Source organism: Botrytis cinerea, chromosome 6 (assembly GCF_000143535.2).
Source record: "Botrytis cinerea B05.10 chromosome 6, complete sequence".
NCBI lineage: Eukaryota > Fungi > Ascomycota > Leotiomycetes > Helotiales > Sclerotiniaceae > Botrytis > Botrytis cinerea.
The window spans coordinates 71,738-91,887 of NC_037315.1; the positions used below are offsets into that span (position 1 = coordinate 71,738).

The 20,150-nt window shown below is 40.3% G+C and overlaps 5 protein-coding genes across 5 annotated transcripts; 3 read left to right on the top strand and 2 right to left on the bottom strand.

Moving 5' to 3' along the window:
- Nucleotides 1–165: 165 nt before the first annotated feature.
- On the bottom strand, nucleotides 166–1,837 carry BCIN_06g00100 (hypothetical protein). The gene has a single exon (XM_024693269.1). The coding sequence runs from the start codon at nucleotides 1,758–1,760 to the stop codon at nucleotides 333–335; it is 1,428 nt and encodes a 475-aa protein (XP_024549055.1). The 5' UTR covers nucleotides 1,761–1,837; the 3' UTR covers nucleotides 166–332.
- A 2,408-nt stretch (nucleotides 1,838–4,245) lies between these two features.
- Nucleotides 4,246–5,660, bottom strand: BCIN_06g00110 (hypothetical protein). The gene is made up of 3 exons (XM_001560070.2): nucleotides 5,115–5,660; nucleotides 4,825–5,067; nucleotides 4,246–4,768 (listed from the first exon to the last, which is right to left on the bottom strand). Exons 1-3 carry the CDS (start codon nucleotides 5,437–5,439, stop codon nucleotides 4,473–4,475), a joined length of 864 nt encoding a protein of 287 aa, XP_001560120.1. The 5' UTR covers nucleotides 5,440–5,660; the 3' UTR covers nucleotides 4,246–4,472.
- A 2,773-nt stretch (nucleotides 5,661–8,433) lies between these two features.
- Nucleotides 8,434–11,237, top strand: BCIN_06g00120 (hypothetical protein). The gene is made up of 7 exons (XM_024693270.1): nucleotides 8,434–8,735; nucleotides 8,798–9,065; nucleotides 9,116–9,505; nucleotides 9,558–10,105; nucleotides 10,161–10,465; nucleotides 10,520–10,856; nucleotides 10,918–11,237. The coding sequence occupies exons 1-7, from the start codon at nucleotides 8,491–8,493 to the stop codon at nucleotides 11,132–11,134; spliced, it is 2,310 nt and encodes a 769-aa protein (XP_024549056.1). The 5' UTR covers nucleotides 8,434–8,490; the 3' UTR covers nucleotides 11,135–11,237.
- A 2,250-nt stretch (nucleotides 11,238–13,487) lies between these two features.
- On the top strand, nucleotides 13,488–16,644 carry BCIN_06g00130 (hypothetical protein). Its single transcript, XM_024693271.1, has 7 exons — nucleotides 13,488–13,943; nucleotides 14,000–14,680; nucleotides 14,753–15,034; nucleotides 15,093–15,356; nucleotides 15,409–15,586; nucleotides 15,639–15,928; nucleotides 15,996–16,644. The coding sequence occupies exons 1-7, from the start codon at nucleotides 13,605–13,607 to the stop codon at nucleotides 16,332–16,334; spliced, it is 2,373 nt and encodes a 790-aa protein (XP_024549057.1). The 5' UTR covers nucleotides 13,488–13,604; the 3' UTR covers nucleotides 16,335–16,644.
- An 873-nt stretch (nucleotides 16,645–17,517) lies between these two features.
- Nucleotides 17,518–19,981, top strand: BCIN_06g00140 (hypothetical protein). The gene is made up of 7 exons (XM_024693272.1): nucleotides 17,518–18,378; nucleotides 18,467–18,542; nucleotides 18,596–18,773; nucleotides 18,838–18,975; nucleotides 19,040–19,218; nucleotides 19,319–19,721; nucleotides 19,796–19,981. The coding sequence occupies exons 1-7, from the start codon at nucleotides 17,742–17,744 to the stop codon at nucleotides 19,874–19,876; spliced, it is 1,692 nt and encodes a 563-aa protein (XP_024549058.1). The 5' UTR covers nucleotides 17,518–17,741; the 3' UTR covers nucleotides 19,877–19,981.
- The last annotated feature ends 169 nt before the right edge of the window (nucleotides 19,982–20,150 follow it).

Genomic DNA, 20,150 nt, shown 5'->3' on the forward strand with positions numbered 1-20,150 from the left:
TCTTTACTTCCCTTCGTCGAATGAATTACCAAAGCTTCTAGACTTGTGCATATTAAAAGTGTATAGATCATTGAGATTGTGAGTTCTCCACAATGCAACTCACAGACCAACGGACTACTATACTTACATGATACACATGAACTAGAAATGTACAACACAATCCACTGCCTAGGTAAACATACTATTTTGGCTCCAATGCTATTCCTGCTGCTCGTTTGCCAGATCTAACCAAAATGGAAAAAGAAATAAATATACATAATAATCAGTCCACAAGAATCAAATACTTAATTTTTATCAAGTCCCCACATCCTCTGCTTTAATCCACCCAATCACTACATTCCTCCACCAATTATCCATCCTATCGTCTCTAAATCTGTATGATAGCGAGTTACCCTGCGACCTTCATCAACATCTTGATCTTCCAACCATCTCCTCAATTTTCTTGCTCTTCGTCCCTTCATCTCTTTTCCAAATTCTCCTAATTCTGCCCCTTCTGGCATATCATGGTATCTATGCAACCTACTAGGATGCCCCTCTCTTATTCTAGCTTTCTCAATCAATTCCACTTCACCAAGTCCTCTCCAAATATTTGATGCATTCCACTGAGCTAACTCTCTCGGCAACAATCTTCTAAACACCTTGTTGTTAAAATGTAGCCATCGAGTACCCCCTCTTCTCTGTCTCGCATTGTCTATCCAAGGCTGCTTCTCCTCTTCCTTATATGGACGATGACCAAAAATTCTTTTAATTCTAGGTTTAAATTGCCGATCCGTAATGACATTTGAGAAGTATCCAAGATAGAGATCGACCGTAATAATCATTGCTTTTCTCCAATTCACAAAATCATATTCTTTGCCGTAATAATTCATAGTTTCCCCAAGATGCATTGGGTAATCCAAACGAACGTTGTGTCCTAAAGCTTGACCTAGAGCATCTGTACAAACGTGAATCTGACTTCCTCTCAATCTTGCAGGCGGTCGGTCTCTAACCTGATCCGCTCCCTTATTCTCTCCAGTTCTAGATTTCCAATCTGCAAGTTCAAGCCATGTGCTATCTCGATCTGGATCCACACGAGAGATGACATTCATAATATCACCTATTATGTAATGCTTATCTGGGTGATCCAAATAATCAAAATATTCTATTGTAGCTGCTCTAGGCGTTATTACCAGCAAGGTACTGTCTGGTTTCATAGAAAGATGTGTAGGAAATGGTGTGATATGAATGAACAAGTGGGTAAGAGCTCTAAGTCTTTGAGGTGGGAGACGTGCTTTCGTCCTTATGAATTTTGCCCTATCTTCTATGTATTCTTCTGTAGGCGGATTAGTTGTTGGAGCCCAAAAGTCATGAGGCAAATAAGCCGCTGTTGGATAATCTTCACGCCCAGTTCGAATTGGTGAGTGGCTATTTACGAATAGACAAATCTGACGGAGATAAGCATCTGTTACTTTAAGAATGCTGGCGCCTATGTTTTCATTGTAGGCCGTTTGATCATCTGGACCGCTGACTGGACCACAGAACGCCAGGAATCTTTGAAGATCGAGTAGCGACAATTGTTGAAATGGAAGGAGATTGGTGTCTTTTGGATCTCCACCGGGAACTCTTGGTGGCCCTCTTCTATCATCATAAATGGCTTTTTCGATGATTTCGAGAGATATCTCGTCTGGCTGTTCATATGTTTGTCTATGACCTTGAGTAATTAATTCTCGATCCCTAAATGACAAGATGGGTTTAGCTGGATCTATCACTTGTTCTGCCATCTTGACTTAATGTTGAGACATAGGATTATAAACTTGAAAAATAATGTGAAGAATTAGAGTAAGTTTTCAATAAAATCGTATCTGAAATTTCAAGACTGGTTAATTTACTGGGACTTGGTATATTTGTTTTGTTGGCAATAAATTTCACAAAGAGATAAAGCACAAGTCAAATCTTGATGGAGAATAAAGAATCAGCGATTTTCTATCGTTTCCGGAAGTGCCTTTGTAAAATGAATTCAAGTGAAAATCACTCTTTTCCACAACAAGGAACTTATACCACAAGATGAGATTACTTGAATTAGCCATTGAATATGAATAAAAACTTTAGAGTAAGAGCCAGTGAGATGGAGTGAGTGACAGGTGATTTGAATCAGGAATGTGAGATGTCACTGAGATGGGCAATGATGATTTCAAATATATCTTCCAAATCTATGTATCTAAGATCTATGCTTGTTTATGAAAACATTGGGGTGATTTTAAACGTGGTAGGGAGTACAAAAGTAAATCTCAATGGGTAGAAAGTTTACTTCAAGCATCTATGGAAAGTAAATTCGATTAAATTTTCGCCCAGCGGTACCCTCAATACATTCATACTGCTCCATCTCGCTCATCATCATAGCTCATAGCACCCTATGGAATGAGAATAGAATATGGGATCTATCCGGAAGATGATTTCGTATCTGATTTTGAAGCAGTGCCTGTCAAGCTGTTGGTGTTTATCAAATCAATGGGATTTGAAGCATCTATTCTCTCTATCTCGTCCTCGAAAGCATGGCCTGCTGAACTCTAGATCAGTCCTGTTTCATTCCCCCTCAATCGGTAGGTATGCTCAGCTTAACTGATAATCATAAAGAAGCCTTGCGAGTGAGAACATCACTTTTGATATTGGATTGGTAACCAGACCCTACTATGCGGAGTTCCAACTATGAGTGATACGTCTGAAGTAAAAGTACGCGAGTAGTTAGTATAAGCTCATAGTCTCAGCTTTTGAATACCATAATAGAAAGAGCTACAAACACTTAAGCCAAAGGAACAAACCAAGTACCATTATAGTTAACCCTTGGTTATGATTCACACGCCTCCCTTCCATTGTCTACAAAGTTTCATCGGTATGCTTATACCAGGGATGGATATCAATCCTAGGCTGTATAGTTATTATGAGTCTTACCATCACACGTATGATCCTTGGTGTTTCAATGAAGCTCTCATAGAGAACATAGAGTCTAGCATCAACTATCGTTTTAGCCATTAGTAACAGCAATTAGTGATAGCCATCGATAGCCATAGTTTTGAAAGTAGTATCAGCATTTCAGTGAATAATTCATTGAATTTATCGCAATGCCACAATGGAATGTAAGTGCTTTTCCGTTCTTTCCATTTCCAAAACTAGTATGTTTGCGCAGTTAATTAGTGTGTGAAGTATATATGTGCCTCTTGTAGAAAATAATTGCGACACGGATGTTATCATCGGCGTTCAGATTTCCGTGAGAAAGGAATGCTCAGCGTCTGGTTTGTCAACCGAGGAAAGTCACGAGGTCAATTTGTAGTTTTTAATGTGTAAAATCTTCGAGCACCTTAGTATAGACGCGGAATCATTCTCAAATTATGTTTCTGTCATATCAACGAGTGAGATCAAGGGCTAGTCGTTTTAAATAATCTATTCGTCCTTGCACTGGTTACGTAACTAGCTAGTCTCATTCATGTGGCCACCAGTGGGTGCACAGACTCACGGGACAGCGTAACAGGAAAGCACAATTTCATATTCAAATTTACCAACTTCAAAATTCAATCAAAATCTGAATTCTAATTTAATATTTTTCAAATTGATTCATGACGTTTTTTAAATATAACGAAGTGATATTTTCCAGATTTGTTTCAGAAAAATGAGATCTGAATTTATAAATTCAATAATATTCTTTCCTATCGTAGTTTTTAATTGGATATTATATAATTAATTATAAAAACTTGAATTTCATTTTTTTAAATCCATTTTTATATTATATTAAATCACTATACTTCAGAGATCTTTTTGTTTAATTGAAAAGAAATAAATAAATAATTCGAATATTGATTGAATTATTAAAACCGATTTTTTTGATGTGAAGTTGTACTTTCTTCGTGAGTGTCCTGTGAGTCTGTGCACCCACTGGTGGGCTGAACATGCTAATTAGTCATCATTTGTGGCTCTAGGCAACATCTATTGAAACTTCACTACGTACAGTTTTCATCTTCTGTTCAACTTTTCATAAGTATAATAAATTGACATTGTTAAAACTATGTATACTTTCCACTATCTATCATGTGTGCCTTCACTTTCTCATATCAAGGAAAATGTTTGTTGGTTGTTTTGTTCCCATCTTGCTACGCTTTCATATACACGTAATCTTGCACCGCGAGTCTGTCAATGATTTCTCAGAGACTCAGCCAAGATGCGGTCTCTTTTTGCAAACACGTATGAATTCATTTGTTGTCAATCAGATTGCAATGTGAGAAAGTTCTTAGTTATTGACCTTGTGTTATTATCACTCCGGCCAGGTTTAAAGAACCAGCATACCCTAGTGGGAACACGAAAACGCTGGCTAGAACAACCTTAGGATCTATGCAAGTAACTATGGAAATTGAAGTCAGGTCCACCATCCATAATAACGCCCTTTGATGCCATCATAAGTCTTCATTATCATACTCCATGCTTCATCTTTACCCATCGGTACATCAGTCAGAAGATTCCTTCTCGCCGTCTTTCTCCTTTGTAACTGCTGGCTCAACCAATCCTTCGATAGTAAGCATTGGTGTACCATACGCATAATCCTTTGAACCATTGATATAGTTGACGCCGGGGATTCGGTGGTGAGTGGATGGATATCTCTTGGCACGCTCAAGGTAATACGCGTCGTGGTTGTCGCCATCGACTGCACGATTGTAGGTAGCATAGAGAACTCGACGATCATCGGTGCTGTTGTTGGGTCCACTCCTATGAGCAAAAGAGGTTCCGAAGATGAGGATATCACCTGTGCGAACTCTGTTAGTTTTGATTTTGATCTGTGATTGAGGAAGTTTGTCTTACCAGCTTCAAGGTTAACTGGGATCCATTCTTGAGCCTCGACCCAACTCTTTTCAAGAGTCTTGTCAGCGCCGATTGGAATTTTCATCTTGTGGCTACCAGAAACCACCTCCATACCGCCGTTCTTTTGGTTGGCTGGGTCAATTGCGATGGCAATAGACAAGTGTTTGAGGTTACTGAAGGCACCATAGCCAGCACGGTCAACATGTGCAGCAAATCCACCAGAGCCAGCAAACTTGTAGTTCACTTGGAAAGTTAGCAAAGTCTTGAAAATTTGAAGGGGTAAGACTCACACTTGTCTTTAAAAAGAACCATGTGGCCATTTGCCAATTGGCTAACAATGCTCACAAGTTTCATGCCACGTAGAAGTGAGTTGAAGCCTGGAACAGCAGTTGTGAAGTTCTCAACTCTACACAGCACACGTTCTCCATTCTTGTTGATCTCATCGTATTGAAGGTAATCGCAAGCCTCTTTGACTCGTGGAAGATCATGTGCAGTTTGAGCCCAGAATTTGTGATTTTCAATCTCTTGTTCATTGAGAGCATTTGTGATGACCAAGTAGCCATTCTCTTCAAAGAAGAGGTGCTGCTCACGAGTGATAACATAAGCAGACTCCATTTTGAAAGACAGTGTTTGATAAGGTGTCAGATTAAAGAGGTATTAGAGAAGAAGAAAAGCTCAAAGACGGTATAAGCAAATAGAAGCAAAAAGTTTAAAAAACAGAGTGCAAAGAAGCAGAGTAAGTGCTCAAAGTGCTGTGTAATAGAAGCAATCGTTGAAAAGAAAATTTGGGGATCGCAGAAACTTGCAAGAGAAAGAAAATAAAGAGCGCAAACTCCAATTAGAGGTCGAATATAAACAGAGAAAAATTCTTCTTCAAAACACGGGACAGATTCGAACTACAAAGGTTGATAGCTTTTATCTGTCCCGCTTCCACGTGGTGCCCGATTGTTGACGAGAAGGGGAAAGGTTGTTCCGATCTCTCACTTTTATTTACTGCTGATTCTCATCTTTTCACAATATCTGGATTTCGTTTGCTCCGATATACGTTGACCTGGCAATCTCTTTTTACAATAATTGGTGACGCGATAACAGAATACTCAGCGAATGGCAAGTACGAAGTGAAATACAGATATCTTTATACAAAGATATCTGGCTATAAGGATAAGAACTCTATGAAAGACCAAAAGTTGTAGTTCGATACTTAGTACATAGAAATTCCATGAAATATCTGTGGGGCTAAACAAAGCGATGATTGGCATATCACTTTTGCTCTTTAAGATGTTATGAAGATCTTACAATACGCTTGTAGTTCTTGATGAAGCGTTGTGGTTATGGCAAGAAGCAGAATTCGCTGAGATCAGTCAACATGATGAATACTTGTGTTATTATGAATTATAACCAATATGTAAAGATGTCATGAAGGAGACTAAATACTCAAAGTAATCTCCATAGACAATCAACGTGATATTTCCCCTTCCTTTCTTTTTAATTATCATTGCCTCTGAATTCTGACTCAAAATATTCTCGGGCCGTCAAATCTCCAGCCAGCTTCATCAAAACAATAGGATGACTGATTCCCAATTACTTCGGATGAGAACTCTATTGCCTTTCCGTACTTCCCCGATCTCAACAAACTGAGCCGACCGAGGGGAACTAGTGTTTCCCCTCGTGCTCTCATACTTCAACAGAACTTCTGGGATTGAGTGGGGCACTTAGTCTAGATTCATTATCTGGATGATCTTGTCTTCCGTTGACCAGGAGATTGTGTGCTTTCACTCTTTGGTTCCCATTCAACCATTCTTCTTAGTTTCTTGCTATAAATACGCATATACATCCACCTTTCCTTTCCATAATTCACCAAAAGTCCTGTGATTTTAAAAAGCCACTGAATCTCAACTTACTCTCGACCTAGCGAAGATATTGTAAAATTATGAAGATATTCTGCTATTTGCGCGAATTCCTCCACCCTTCTTATTGATTGATTTTGTGATCAAACAACAATCAATACCAAACATTGGGAGCTTACCGGATTTCATTAAGAAGTTAACTGTTATGTTTGTATATCTGTATAGCTACAGAAGAGTGAAGGCAGCAATATCTTATCTCTGGTAATAACACATGAGGCTATAACTAATACCTCACAAACACCACCGAATGTACAGCTGCACATTACAACATATCGTCAAATTTGAGGAACTTTCTACTTCTCACTACTAAAAGCACTTCACTAGTAAAAAAGACTGTCGCCATGATCTGAATCTCTTGACAATAATACATGATGTTGAAAGATCGAGGCACGTGCACTAGCGTTGCATGTCTCTACCACTTCCGCTTCCCGAGTTTTAGATTTTGGTTCCCTCGTTCCATACGACCAATGTACATAGTCAATATCACATAAATTCCGCTAGCCTCCCTCCTGAATTGTAAACATGTATTGCCATGCATGAAATATCCGCCCCTACTAAGGGATCGCGTAGCAAGTGAGTCATACCGACGCTCGCATGAATCTTCTGTGACAAACTTTGTGACTACTTAATACCTACATTTTCCCATCAGGTATTCCTCGCTTTCTCGAATAACTCGAGATTGGCATCCTTCAAGAAAAATTCCAGACAGGCTGTTGTTTCCATTATACTTTATCGTGGAGTATTCGCTAATGTTATTAATGAGTAGACCTGTTATCACTAGAAACGCGCCTTCACTCGGGATTTCGGCCCCGAGCTTTGGCCCATGGTAGTACGTTATCTGGTGCTGCGTAACAACAGCCAATTGCGTCAAGAAAATATCTACTTCCCGTTATCGGTTCCTCGGCCCATTTGACTCCTGCCTTTTTCGTATAATATATTGGAATAATCCTTTGATAGTTCTTCATCGAAAATAGTTACAGAATCGACGATCTCAAGTCAATTCGTGAACCGTTGTCCAATGACCTTCGTGATGTTACCAACTCAATGGTGCAGAGCTCGGTTGATTTGCGGCTTTGTGGATGCTTTACCCCACTGTTGCGAACCATATCATTGCCCTCCTATCTTGCCTGTATCTTGCCTGCATTTCTGCATGCAACTTGAGCATTCAAGTTCCGCACGCATGTGGAGGCCACTGCAGAGCGTCTTGTGATTCTTCTCAGAATATTTCAACAAGAATGTTTGCAGGCTTTCATGACAGGTGGCAAAAGTAATCGGTATCGGGTAAAGCGATGGCATGTGTTTTCTGTGAAGGTGCAAGAGCAAGTGCTCATTCCGGGGATCGTCAAGGGTATTGTAGGTTCTAAGCCATAATTCTTTTCCCCTCGGGTTCTTATCTCTCAACAGAATTGAGTATATCAATTTTTGAATGCAGAGTGTATGGTTTACCGAATCTATCTAAAATCGCAGATCTTCGGGTATGCTACCTCTTTGGACTACTATACCCACTTTTGAATGATAGCGTCCACGAGTTTTTGAGGTTTTCGCTATCCAGTCTGCATAACTGTCGTGTAATCTGATGGTTGCAACCATTTTAAATTGCCGCTGCGATGCAGAAACCTCAGTGAGTAGATAAGGCTTGTAAGATAACACAAACGCGGGGTATATAAAGATATGCCATGGAAGCAAACCCCAAGAGAATTCTGTGTTTAAGCCGTTGTTAAGTTTGTGTATTTCCTCTCCTCACAGACTTGTCTTCATCATGGATACTATTAATGTACACCCAGAAGGAGGGGACTCTGCATCTCAAATTTCCACAAAGTCCCCTGTTTCCGACAAGAAGACCGCGGATATCGAAATTGAAGCTGTCGACTCAAATGATTTCCAAGATATTTCTGACGAGAAACTCATTGTACCTGAGGAGAATGATATCTTTATAGACCCTCGTCTCAAAGATTATCCTATCCCATTAGTAGCCAAGACAGTTGACCTGCACAATGATCCTACGTAAGTTCTTGCTGTAGTGAAAGCCTAAATTTTTAATACTGACAGTTGTAACTATGTTACAGGGAACCAATTCTTACATTTCGATTCTGGTTCTGCTCTACATTCTGGGTGGTTATTGGATGTGGAATATCTTCGTTTTACTACTTCAAACCTTACTACATGAACCTTACGAGTTATGCTGTACAACTTCTCTCTTGGGGTATGGGAACTCTAATGGCTGCCTACCTACCAAAGAGAGTTTTTAATACCTTTGGCTACAAATGGAGTCTCAATCCAGGACCATGGAACGCAAAAGAACATGCACTCGTAGTAGTAGCTTATTGGGGAAGTGTCAGTATATCTCTACACCAAGTTGTTTTGCCCCGCTAACTGTAAAGAAGTGTTACACAGCATATGGCCTCGGCCCACTTTCAGCTATGGAATTGTACTATGGCCGTAAGATGAATCCTGGTTGGGGAATCTTGTTTCTCATCACTACTCAAATGATTGGTTATGGATTTGCAGGACTTTTTCGGGATATTCTTGTTCGACCTCCGAATATTTACTACCCAGGAGTGCTACCAAACGTATCTCTTTTCAATGCTATGCATAAAAATCCCGCAGTTACGAAGAAGTCTCTTAAATTCTTCGCTATTGTGGCTTGTTGTGCATTCTGTTATGAATGGTTTCCAAGTGTCATTTTTCCATTATTAAGTTCCATTCCGTTAGTTTGTTATTTTGGTCATGGAAACTGGAAAGCATATTTGATGGGATCAGGCTATTATGGTTTTGTAGGTTCTTATTTTTAAGGTAGCGATCATGATATACTAATGATCACCATAGGGAATACTCGATATCAGCTTAGATTGGAACTACGTCGCCTTCTGGTCACCACTTTACACACCATTGTGGGCAAATGCAAATCAGTTTATCGGCGCAATGCTCGCATGCTGGTTGATATACCCCCTCTTATATTTTAGTAACACTCTCAATGCCTTGAACTTTAAAGCCATGGGGTCTGGTACATACGATAGCACTGGCTCCTCTTATAACATTTCTCGCATACTTAATTCTGATTATACACTGAATCAAGAAGCAATGGACGCTTACTCTCCACCATACTGGTCCGCATCATATGCTCTTCAATTCTTCTTCGGTTTTGCTGCATCTACTGGTGCTATGGTTTACGCTGCTCTATGGTATGGCATGCCTGCTTATCATGGAATGAGAGATGCTTTCAGAAATCGAAGGAGTAATTATGATGATCCTTATCTCAAACTTATGGAAGTGTCTCCTCGCGTTCCACATTGGTGGTATGGATTACTCTTACTCATTTGCTCTGGACTTGCCATCGGTCAACTATATGGAGGAGAAATGCAACTTCCTTGGTGGTAAGTCTCTTTCGCTGTGATCAAATGCTTTTTGTTGACTAACTGATTGATTTAGGGGATTTATACTCATCTCCATAATCTCATGTATATTCACATTTCCAAATGGAATCTTATGGGGTGTTGCCAATATGCAAGTTGGAATGCAATTCTTATCAGAAGTAATTGCTGGAGCTCTTTTTCCAGGAAAACCTCTTGGAGTTCTTACATGCATGGTCTACGGTCGACAGATCTTGGAACAAAATCTCAATTTGATCTCTGACTATAAGTTTGGTTTCTATATGAAAATTCCGGAAACCGAAATGTTTATCGGACAGGTTTATGGTACACTTTTAGGTCCATTTATCAATTACGGCATGATGAGTAAGTCCAAAGCCTTTGTATCTAGGAACACATTAACTTATTTCCCATCTCTAGGATTTATCATTAATTCCGAAGGTCCCAAATTGACCGGTGCCGTCGCCTCTCAGGCTTGGAATGCTGTCAAAACTCGAAATTACTACTCCCTTTCCGTAATCTGGGGTGTTCTTGGCCCTAAAGTATTCTTTGGCGAAGGCTCTATGTATTCCTGGATTTATTATGGATTTTTCGTAGGACCTGTGCTCGTCATTCTCACATTCCTAGTTCATAAATGGAAACCTCAGTGGAAGATCGAAGAGAGATTCAATCCAACATTGATTTGTTTTGGAGCAACCTGGTTTCCGGTATATCAAACTACGAATTTGATGACTAGTGCTGCTGTTTCAGTTTTCTTGTATGTGTTATTCTCCATATTCCTTTCTCTCAAAATAATCCGCATACTAACAATCGAAAAGCATGGGCTACGTCTATCGCTACCATCCCGTCTGGTTTAGAAAGTACAATTACCTTCTAGGAGTTGGTCTAGATTGCGGTACACAACTTATGCAAACGGTCATGGTATTTGGTCTTAATCTTCCTAATGCGACATTTCCAAATTGGTGGGGAAATAATGCAGTGGCTATTGATAGATGTTTTGCACCAGGAAATATTCCAGTAAACGCAATGGGTTGAGGTTCTATATAAAAATCTTTATCTCAGAGGGTGAATTGAGAAATGTTGAAAATCTGGAACAAGAAACAAAGGTCGTGGGGGGGGAATTAGTCGATTGTCTGTATTTAGTGTTTTAGACTTCAATTCTTCACCATTACAAAATTGGAACTTAAAGTATATACTGCTCATGTAGGTTGTTGCTGATTACAGTAAGCGCCTCTTAATCCACTACCAATCAAAACGTTCTGGCGCTTACTCCAACCCATGTACATAAGCATATTCTTTTAACATGGAAGTAATCTTCATAGAATGTCACATTAGTAGGAAACATATCTTATCAACGAGACACTTAGCTTCTGGGGGCAATGAATCTTTCAAGATATCTCTCTTGAATAAAGCTTAGCATCTATTCTGTAATTAAGTCTAACCACCAGATTTGTTTGCCACAAGTGGGGGGAAGGGGGATTTCAACGTGGGTATGAGGGGTTGCGCACGGAAGTTTGACTATTTGCCAGGGCTCTGTGGTTTGTGCTTTCTCGAATGAATTCAAGGGTATTCAATAATTTATTTGATAAATGGAAGGGTCAAATTGTCAAGTTTTAGATGTTTGTTGGTTCGTTGGATATTCATGACTTGCGATTAGTTGTAAATCGCATCATTTTCTATGAAATTAACGAAAGCTACAGAAGCTCGCACGCGAGCACTTAAAAAAAGGTGTCAGGACCGAGCGATGGTCCGTGGTATATTTTCTTCTAGAAGCTAATAATTGGCACATCATAAACCAGAATAATGGGGGAAGACTGAACTAACACATGACCAAGCTTTCTTTACCCACCTGCCTCTTTTTCTCATTCACATCTGTGCCTCTACTTTGCAGGGGAGACACCACTTATCTTTTCCCTCTGCCCGATCTATTGTCTTGGGATCCCACGAACATCGTATCGCGATGTGATTTCAGCTTTTCATTATCAAGATAGAGTATATGGCTCTTCAAAGTCATATTCGAATTACTAGATTGTCAAAATAGCCAATTAATCTCAGTGTTTTTGCGCTCGCTCATATGCCAAGATATAAGCATCAGCTCGGATAGATAGATGGATGATTAGACAAGATAAGTGAGCTAGAACAACTGTTGGAACATTTGTCTCCTGACAACTGGGAAATTCCCAGTTTATCTTAATCAATACATCAGACGAGAATTTCAATTCTAGATTTGGAAAGTCCTTATCAATTCAGCAAATGTCGATAGCGATTCCACCTTCTTATTGTGGAGTGAAAGTTATCATCCGGCTTGGCCCGTCGGCAGGATGTAACCTAGCCAAGCCAAAACGTTTAACTGGTGTGTTTGAACGACTTGTTGTCCCGTTGTGAGAGGTACGACATGAACAATGGATAGTGTGATATGGAATTGGTGGTAGGCTAGGCGATTAATGAACTGATCGGTTCCTGTTGGGGATTTATGCCCAAAGCTCTTTCTTGTGCCTTCAAAAGTACTGTGATTACCTACAGTCTGAATCAATAACGACATTCAGGTTAATTCATCAGACATTAGTCTCGGTTTTCGATTAAAGATCTTACTGAAGGGAAGCAGGATGGTCGTAGTATGGTCCGTGGTAACAACACAAGCATCTAGTGCTGGGTAAGGTATCCTTCGTGGCTAATTAGAAAGGTCTTGGAAACGAGAAGCCTTCATTTAGCACTTGGCACAATTATCCCTGCACATACTGATACATACATCGACTAGCATTCTCAATCTGGACGGACATGCCGTGAGATAACATGATTGTTTAATCGCTGGCCCTACCCCCTGATAAATATCTCCAAGAAAAATAATTAAGGAGGAACATGATCTCAGTTGTTATCCCACCTATCACATCATCTACATCAATATTTGTTCTTCCTTCTAGATTGCCTCTGAATATAGCAGTGTACCAGGAAGTATCCGTGGGAACCCCGAACTTTCACCATATCATTGTATATGGTCAAAGCCTGTCCAGAAAATAGCCCCAGCAAGTACTCATGCCCAGCGGTAGTGTAGGGTTTGGCGCCATCCAAATGGTAGCAATCCATGCAAATTACTATCAATTCAGTTAGGGTCATCCGATGGAACAAGATCCCATGTTCATTTTTCTCAAAAAGAACCTAGGATTTAAACTTCGATCGTCGGGTTTTTATGTGGCAAAGATATTTTGGACTCTCGCGCGGTCAGTTGGGATTCTAGTGAAGGCGTGCGATATGGCTACGATCACACAAGGATCCTATTTGCCTTATCGTGCTCGTACGAGATATCGGTTCTGTATTCCGCAACACCAAGACTTTCTATTTCCATTGGCAAGCATGGGTATCACCAGAGAGCTGGCAAAGCGACATATATGAGAGAGTGTGTAACTCCCTCTGAATTTTCTGCCTGTGTCTCAAATAATTCTTTTCTTTCAGCCGCAAACTGGTTGTGACTTCCCAACCCAAAGTCAACCACAGTTAATCCGACAAAATGCCAGTTGCTAACACTGATATATCAGTTGTTGGGGCATTCAATCCTGTCGAGGGTCATATAGTTTCCGTTCCAACACATCATGAAATCGACGAGAAGCTACGTATCTCGGCTGACAATCGAGAAATCTCCAAGGATACATTAGATATTGACACCAAGGAATTGTCTGATGGATCTAAAGATGATGATAGTGACGATGTCATCATTGTTACTGGTGCGGACGCAGCTGCTCACTTGTTGCCGCTTAGAGATGATGGGCAGCCAGCGTTGAGCTTCAGAAGCATTTTCTTAGCTACCATTCTTTCGGGATTTCAGGCGGTCATGTACCAGATCTACTCTGTCAGTAGTCATTGACACCATTCCTATCATGAACAAAAGCTGATATCTGTATTTAGTTCAAACCCACATCGTTGGGTGTTATTCAAGGTACCTTCATCGTACTGATTGCCTACTTCTTGGGCAAGACATGGGCAAAGGTACTTCCTCGCGGTGACAAATTTGAAGCTCGCTGGAGAGAAAGAGGTGGACAAGGCACTATACCATTGCATATTCGGATCATCTCCTTCTTCAACTATGGACCATGGAACCTCAAAGAACATGCTATCTGTGCAATTACTGCAACATCAGCATCCAATGCAGCAGAAACAATCACCGTTTTCGCAGCTCAAAATCTCTTCTATGGATTACCTCTTAGTGCTACCACGGTCATATTGGCAGTTATATCCATTGGTCTATTTGGATATGGACTCTGTGGAATGCTTCGCCCAATTATGGTTTGGCATCCAGAGTCTGTATACTGGAGTACACTACCAACGGTCAAGACACTTCAAGGACTTCACTGGCAAGATTTGAAACATTCCAAACCCCTCAGATACTTCTGGTATGCATTTGGAAGTATGTTTGCTTATGAATTCCTTCCGGCCTATATCTTTCCTTGGTTGAATTCTGTTTCAATTCCATGTTTGGCAGCCATGAATGCTACGGGAAGTAAGGCTGCAGCACTCACTAATGTCTTTGGGGGTGCGACAAACAATGAGGGCATGGGACTTTTCACCCTATCATTCGACTGGCAATATGTAAGTCGGAGATTAGTCATCCATTTCTTTCGAGGTTGATTCAAAGAGAAACTAATCAAAGTAAACTCGTAGATCACATCTTTCAACACTTCTCTTCCTCTCAAAACACAAGCTCATAGTTTGGCCGGATACATTGTCTGCTTTGCTGCCATGGCTGGTATTTACTACACCAATGCCTGGGATTCAAAATCGCAACCATTCATGTCAACACAACTTCGTTCGGAAAATGGCTCAAGATATCCAACTGGACAAGTATTTACCAATGGTTTCCTAAACGAGACTGCTCTGGAGGAATATGGCACTCCAAGTCTAACAGGAAGCTTTGCGTATGCTATGTTCATGGCAAATGCTGCTGTAAGTTTCTCCAATACGTACGTTTATTCTTTCACGAACATTGACTTAACTTCTTTAGATCGGTGCTCTTATCACTCATTGTTTTGCGTTCTGGGGTGGAGATGTTGTCCGAGCATTCAAAAGTGCGAGGGCAGGAACTTACGAAGATCCACATCATGCTCATATGGCTAGAACTTACAAAGAAGCTCCATGGTGGTGGTATGTTGCTATCCTCGTTATCAGCTTTGTTCTTGGCCTTGTCGTCGTGATCAAAGAGAATATTACTCTACCAGTCTGGGCGTACATAGTTGCGTTACTGTTAGGATGTTTCATCGCCCCTCTGGTACGTATATCGTGACTAGTTTCATCTCTCTGTCATTCTGACGTTCTCATAGAGTAATCTTCTATATGCTCGATACGGAAACGGTATTGCCACAAACAACTTGTCAAAAATGTTGGCGGGTCTCATGCTTCCTGGACGTCCAGTTGGAAATATGTATTTTGCGGCTTGGTCCCATAATGTCATTGCCAACACAGTCAATCTTTCCAATGATCTGAAATTAGGCGAATATCGTAAGTATCCACAACCTTTCATTCACCAACCACAAACTAACTCGACAATCAGTCAAAATCCCTCCTCGTGTCATGTTCCTTACCCAAGTATACGGTACTATCTTGGGAGGTTTCGTCAATTATGTTGTGATGATATCCATCGTGAATGAGAATCGGGAACTTCTCTCCACGGGAAATGGTAATAGTTCCTGGAGTGGTGCTACCATCCAAGCTTTCAACACCAATGCAGCTTCTTGGGCTTTGGCAAAACAACTCTATAAATCGGGAGCGAAATACTCTGTTGTCCCATTGGGATTGGTGGTTGGCGCCGGTATTGTTCTCGCTCATCGTATCACAGTATATGTAAGTGCTCCCGATTTTTTCTTTCCTTGCCTTTAGAAATCACATGCTAACTTCAACTCTAATACAGTTCATTCCCAAGATTCGTGGTTTCGCCTTGACAGAAATCAATATGCCTCAATTTATCCAATACGCCGGATATATTCCTTACAACCAATCTCAAACCTGCGTAATTCTCAGTCAAGTGCTAGCAGGTTTCTTCACCCAGTTTTATCTCCGTAATTATCGACCAAATATCTTCAAAAACTATTCTTATTTGATTACCGGAGCTTGGGATGGCGCGAGTTATACCGTGCTTTTCATTCTGAGTTTTGCAGTTTTCGGAGCCGGTGGATTTGCGGCACCATTCCCACAATGGTGGGGAAATAATGTTAATGGTAATTATGATCATTGTCCTATTGCGGAGTAGATAAGGATGAATGGCAAGAGAGGATAGGCAGGATTGTTGGGATCAACTTGTGGAGGACTTCATTCAATGTATGTCGTGGAAGGCTCTTGGGTGGTCTTCCTCATCCCGCACGCGTGGATCTCGATCGTGCCCCAGAGGCAAACAGAGTCTCGTATGAAATAGACGTCCTGTTAATATAACCATGATAAGAACATGTCCTCCACTTGTTGTTTCATCTGTTTTGTTCCTTCTTTGTGCAAGTTTTATATACGAGTGAAGTGATATCTATAAACCACATTTTTATATCAAAATAACTATAAGCGTGAATACACCGAATGACTCACTTGCCGACTTGATCGGATATATCCGGTAATAACGGGTCGTGATACAGAAAAACTTGGCTATACCGGACTGGTATATACCGGAATCTATATACCGGAATAATTTCCTGATTTGTGCACTTTTTATATGGTGATACCGGATTTTTTGGATATACCGGTATACCGGACACTTTTTTTGCGAATCCGGTATAAATTTTGGTGGTAAATTTAGCTGAATAAGCTTTTTTTTGATTAATAAGCTTGATTCGCTATAGTCACATGATTTTTTCCGAAAATATCGGGCTTTAAAGCTGAAATCGGATATAAATCTTGGTTAGAAAGCTTGGACCACCATTTTTTATACCGGAATCTTCTTTATACCGGATTTGATTGGTCGAAAATCTGAGTCCGGTATAACCAAGTTTTTCTGTACGAGTCATGAAGATAGCTGAAATAACCGAAAATAACCTCGGAGCTGACAAATGTGACATGTAATCCTTAGCAAAACGAAGAAAGTGGGATACCAACAAATGTACTTTCCAAAATTCGATATCAATTCAGATAAATATTTCAAATATGACTCTCTACAGGATATGACAGGAAGCATGTGCTAGAATATGAGGGCATTCAGAAATTGATTGAATTCAGTGTACTAACTGACTAGAAGGACAAGGGCCCTGACATATAGATTTCTGACTGATCTATATGCCAGAGCTCTTGCTGATACGAATTGGAGCTAGCTCCCCCTGCTCTAGTACCCATAAAAAACAATATCTCTCAACAATATTCTTGATTTTGATACAAATATTTGTATAATATATATATTCATGAAATAAACTATTATTCAATCATTTCAATCTTGATTTACAGTGATAATATTGAGTGGTTGAGTGTTCCCATAATTTGCGGGGTAGATGAACGCGGGGGCGGGAGCCTTCCGTGTTTAATAAGTCTGGAAATATCACCACCCAGTGGATAGTATGTTGCATGTACATTGTATCATCTTTTGGACAGTGATAATTCATTTTGATTCCCTTCCATTTTCTATCTTTACGGATCAATTCAATTCTAGTAATCCCTCTGTTCTAAATAACTACACACACCCAAAATGCCCATTTCCTCTCGCTGGCATCTCTCCATCCCTTCCATCTCCCTCCCAACCTACCTTTTTACTTCCTCCACGCACCCCCTCCCAGATAAACTGGCCTTCATTGACGCTTCGAATCCTTCTCAATTCCTCACTCAATCAGATTTTCGACTATATTCCCAACGTTTAGCTGCTGGGTTGATCAAAAATGGTTTACAGCCGGGAGATAGAGTTCTACTCTTTTCGAGTAATAATCTCTTCTTTCCAGTGATTATCATGGGAATTATTATGGCAGAAGGAATTTTTACAGGTGCAAATCCGGGGTTTGTGGAAAGGGAATTGGCTTATCAGCTTAGTGATTGTGGAGCGAAGTTTCTACTTTGTGGGGAGGGAGGTTTGGAGGTGGGAATCAAAGCAGCCGGGAAAGTAGGCTTAGGGAGGGAGAAATTGTTTGTATTTGACGATATAGAGAAGGAAATTGGTATCATAAAACAGGAGACGAAAGGACTAAGGAGTTGGTGGGAACTTCTAGAGACTGAGGAAGTAGGGGGAAAGTTTCAATGGAAGGAAGATTTTGATCCGAAGGAAGCGGTTTGTTGTTTAAATTATAGCTCTGGTACAACGGGTGTACCTAAGGGAGTGATGATCACGCATTATAGTAAGTTCTGACATTCTTTCAAATCCTCATTTTCCCCCAAGGAGATACTACCGAGGTTTGATCGAAGATTAACAGTCATGTTACCTAGATTATGTTGCAAATTCGATACAATACAGACATTTACATGAACTCCATCCGGAAACACCAGAAAGAAACAAGAAAGCGTAAGTTCCACAGTCAAAAGCAATCATTTTCCGCTAATAATCTTTAAAAATAGAAAATGGTTATGTTTCCTCCCTCTGTACCACGCAATGGGTCAAACGATTTTTGGAGCTGTGGCACCTAAACGCGGTATTCCGGTTTATATCATGAAGAAATTTGATTTCAAAGAGATGTTAGAAGCAGTACAAAAGTATAGAATTACTTCGTTGAGTATGGTGCCGCCAATCGTTGTTGTTAGTATTCATCATTCTGTCACATTAGCCGAGGGGCACGAAACATTAACAAAGACATGTATAGATGCTCGTCAAATCGCCGCTCACGAAACAATACGATCTTAGTAGTATCCTCGATATGGCTTCTGGCGCCGCGCCACTAAGTGGTGAGGTGATAGATGAGGTAGAGAAGCTGTGGCCAAATGGGAATGTCAAACTTACTGTAATTTCCTCTCCGTATTTTAATTTCTCAATCACTCCATTGAAACTAATTATTGATTAAACAGCAAGGATGGGGAATGACTGAAGCAACTTGCTCACTTCTAGGCTGCGATCCTCGACAGGATCCTGTACCGAATTCAGTAGGCGAACTTAATGCCAATTGTCATGCGAAAATTATGGATCCGGAGACATTAGAGGAGCTTAAACAAGGTGAACGGGGTGAAATTTGGGTTCAGGCACCTAAGTACGTTATATTTCTCAGTATTAACCGACATTTACATTTTCTTGTATTGATGTTCCATATCACTCATAACATATTACACAAAGCATCTAACAAATCAAAGTGTAATGAAAGGATACTGGAAAAAACCTTCTGCCACCCAAGAAACCTTGATAAACTCCCCATCTGGTATCTGGCTTCGCACAGGAGACATCGCTTACGTCGATTCTCGAAACCATTTTTTCATTGTAGATCGGATGAAAGAACTTATTAAAGTAAAAGGCAATCAAGTGGCTCCTGCGGAATTGGAAGCTTTGTTATTAGAACATCCGGAGATTGCAGATGCAGCCGTAATTGGAGTAATGATCGGGGAGGGAGAAGTACCCAGGGCTTATATCGTAAAGAGTGGTGGCAGTGGAAATAGACTAAACGCAGAAGAAGTGATGGGATGGGTGGAAAAGAGGACCAGTAGATTTAAGTGGTTGAAGGGTGGTGTGGAGTTCGTAGAGGCAATTCCTAAGAATCCGGTGAGTTTTCGTCTCCACTCTTGGATGGTAGTCTAAGGAAGTTTCATAAAATACACGAACTAACGGGGTTTTAGAGCGGGAAAATATTGAGGAAGTTGTTGAGAGAGAAGGCTAAGGAGGAGATCAGTAAAATTTACACAAAAGCTCGGCTTTGAGACTCAGTATAGTCGGAACGAGGTTTTGGCAATATGTAAATGTAATCTCAAATATCAATCAATGTAGTCAAATGATAATGAAAGACTACATGATCGTGTGCACCACGAAAAAACACTTTCAAAACAATTATCGAGAAGTATGTGAATTTCTCATGACTTTTCTTCCTCAAATTTATGTCACCAAAGCAAATAGTTGACACATCCATTTTTTATACCAATTCATAGTCTTTTGGAAGCGCAGGGGAGCTTTCAAATGCCAAGATTGTAGAAATTT

Excerpts from the sequence above, each read along its gene's own strand:
- BCIN_06g00100 (XM_024693269.1), bottom strand. The coding sequence starts at position 1,760 with ATGGCAGAACAAGTGATAGATCCAGCTAAACCCATCTTGTCATTTAGG.
- BCIN_06g00140 (XM_024693272.1), top strand. The coding sequence starts at position 17,742 with ATGCCCATTTCCTCTCGCTGGCATCTCTCCATCCCTTCCATCTCCCTC. Across the intron at positions 18,976-19,039 it reads ATGGGAATGTCAAACTTACT|CAAGGATGGGGAATGACTGA; the intron begins GTAATTTCCTCT and ends TTGATTAAACAG. Across the intron at positions 19,219-19,318 it reads ATTTGGGTTCAGGCACCTAA|TGTAATGAAAGGATACTGGA; the intron begins GTACGTTATATT and ends AACAAATCAAAG.
- BCIN_06g00130 (XM_024693271.1), top strand. The coding sequence starts at position 13,605 with ATGCCAGTTGCTAACACTGATATATCAGTTGTTGGGGCATTCAATCCT. Across the intron at positions 15,035-15,092 it reads TGTTCATGGCAAATGCTGCT|ATCGGTGCTCTTATCACTCA; the intron begins GTAAGTTTCTCC and ends TAACTTCTTTAG. Across the intron at positions 15,929-15,995 it reads CTCATCGTATCACAGTATAT|TTCATTCCCAAGATTCGTGG; the intron begins GTAAGTGCTCCC and ends ACTCTAATACAG.
- BCIN_06g00120 (XM_024693270.1), top strand. The coding sequence starts at position 8,491 with ATGGATACTATTAATGTACACCCAGAAGGAGGGGACTCTGCATCTCAA. Across the intron at positions 9,066-9,115 it reads TAGTAGCTTATTGGGGAAGT|TGTTACACAGCATATGGCCT; the intron begins GTCAGTATATCT and ends ACTGTAAAGAAG. Across the intron at positions 10,106-10,160 it reads GAAATGCAACTTCCTTGGTG|GGGATTTATACTCATCTCCA; the intron begins GTAAGTCTCTTT and ends TGATTGATTTAG.
- BCIN_06g00110 (XM_001560070.2), bottom strand. The coding sequence starts at position 5,439 with ATGGAGTCTGCTTATGTTATCACTCGTGAGCAGCACCTCTTCTTTGAA. Across the intron at positions 5,068-5,114 it reads GGTTCTTTTTAAAGACAAGT|TGAACTACAAGTTTGCTGGC; the intron begins GTGAGTCTTACC and ends TAACTTTCCAAG. Across the intron at positions 4,769-4,824 it reads CCCAGTTAACCTTGAAGCTG|GTGATATCCTCATCTTCGGA; the intron begins GTAAGACAAACT and ends GAGTTCGCACAG.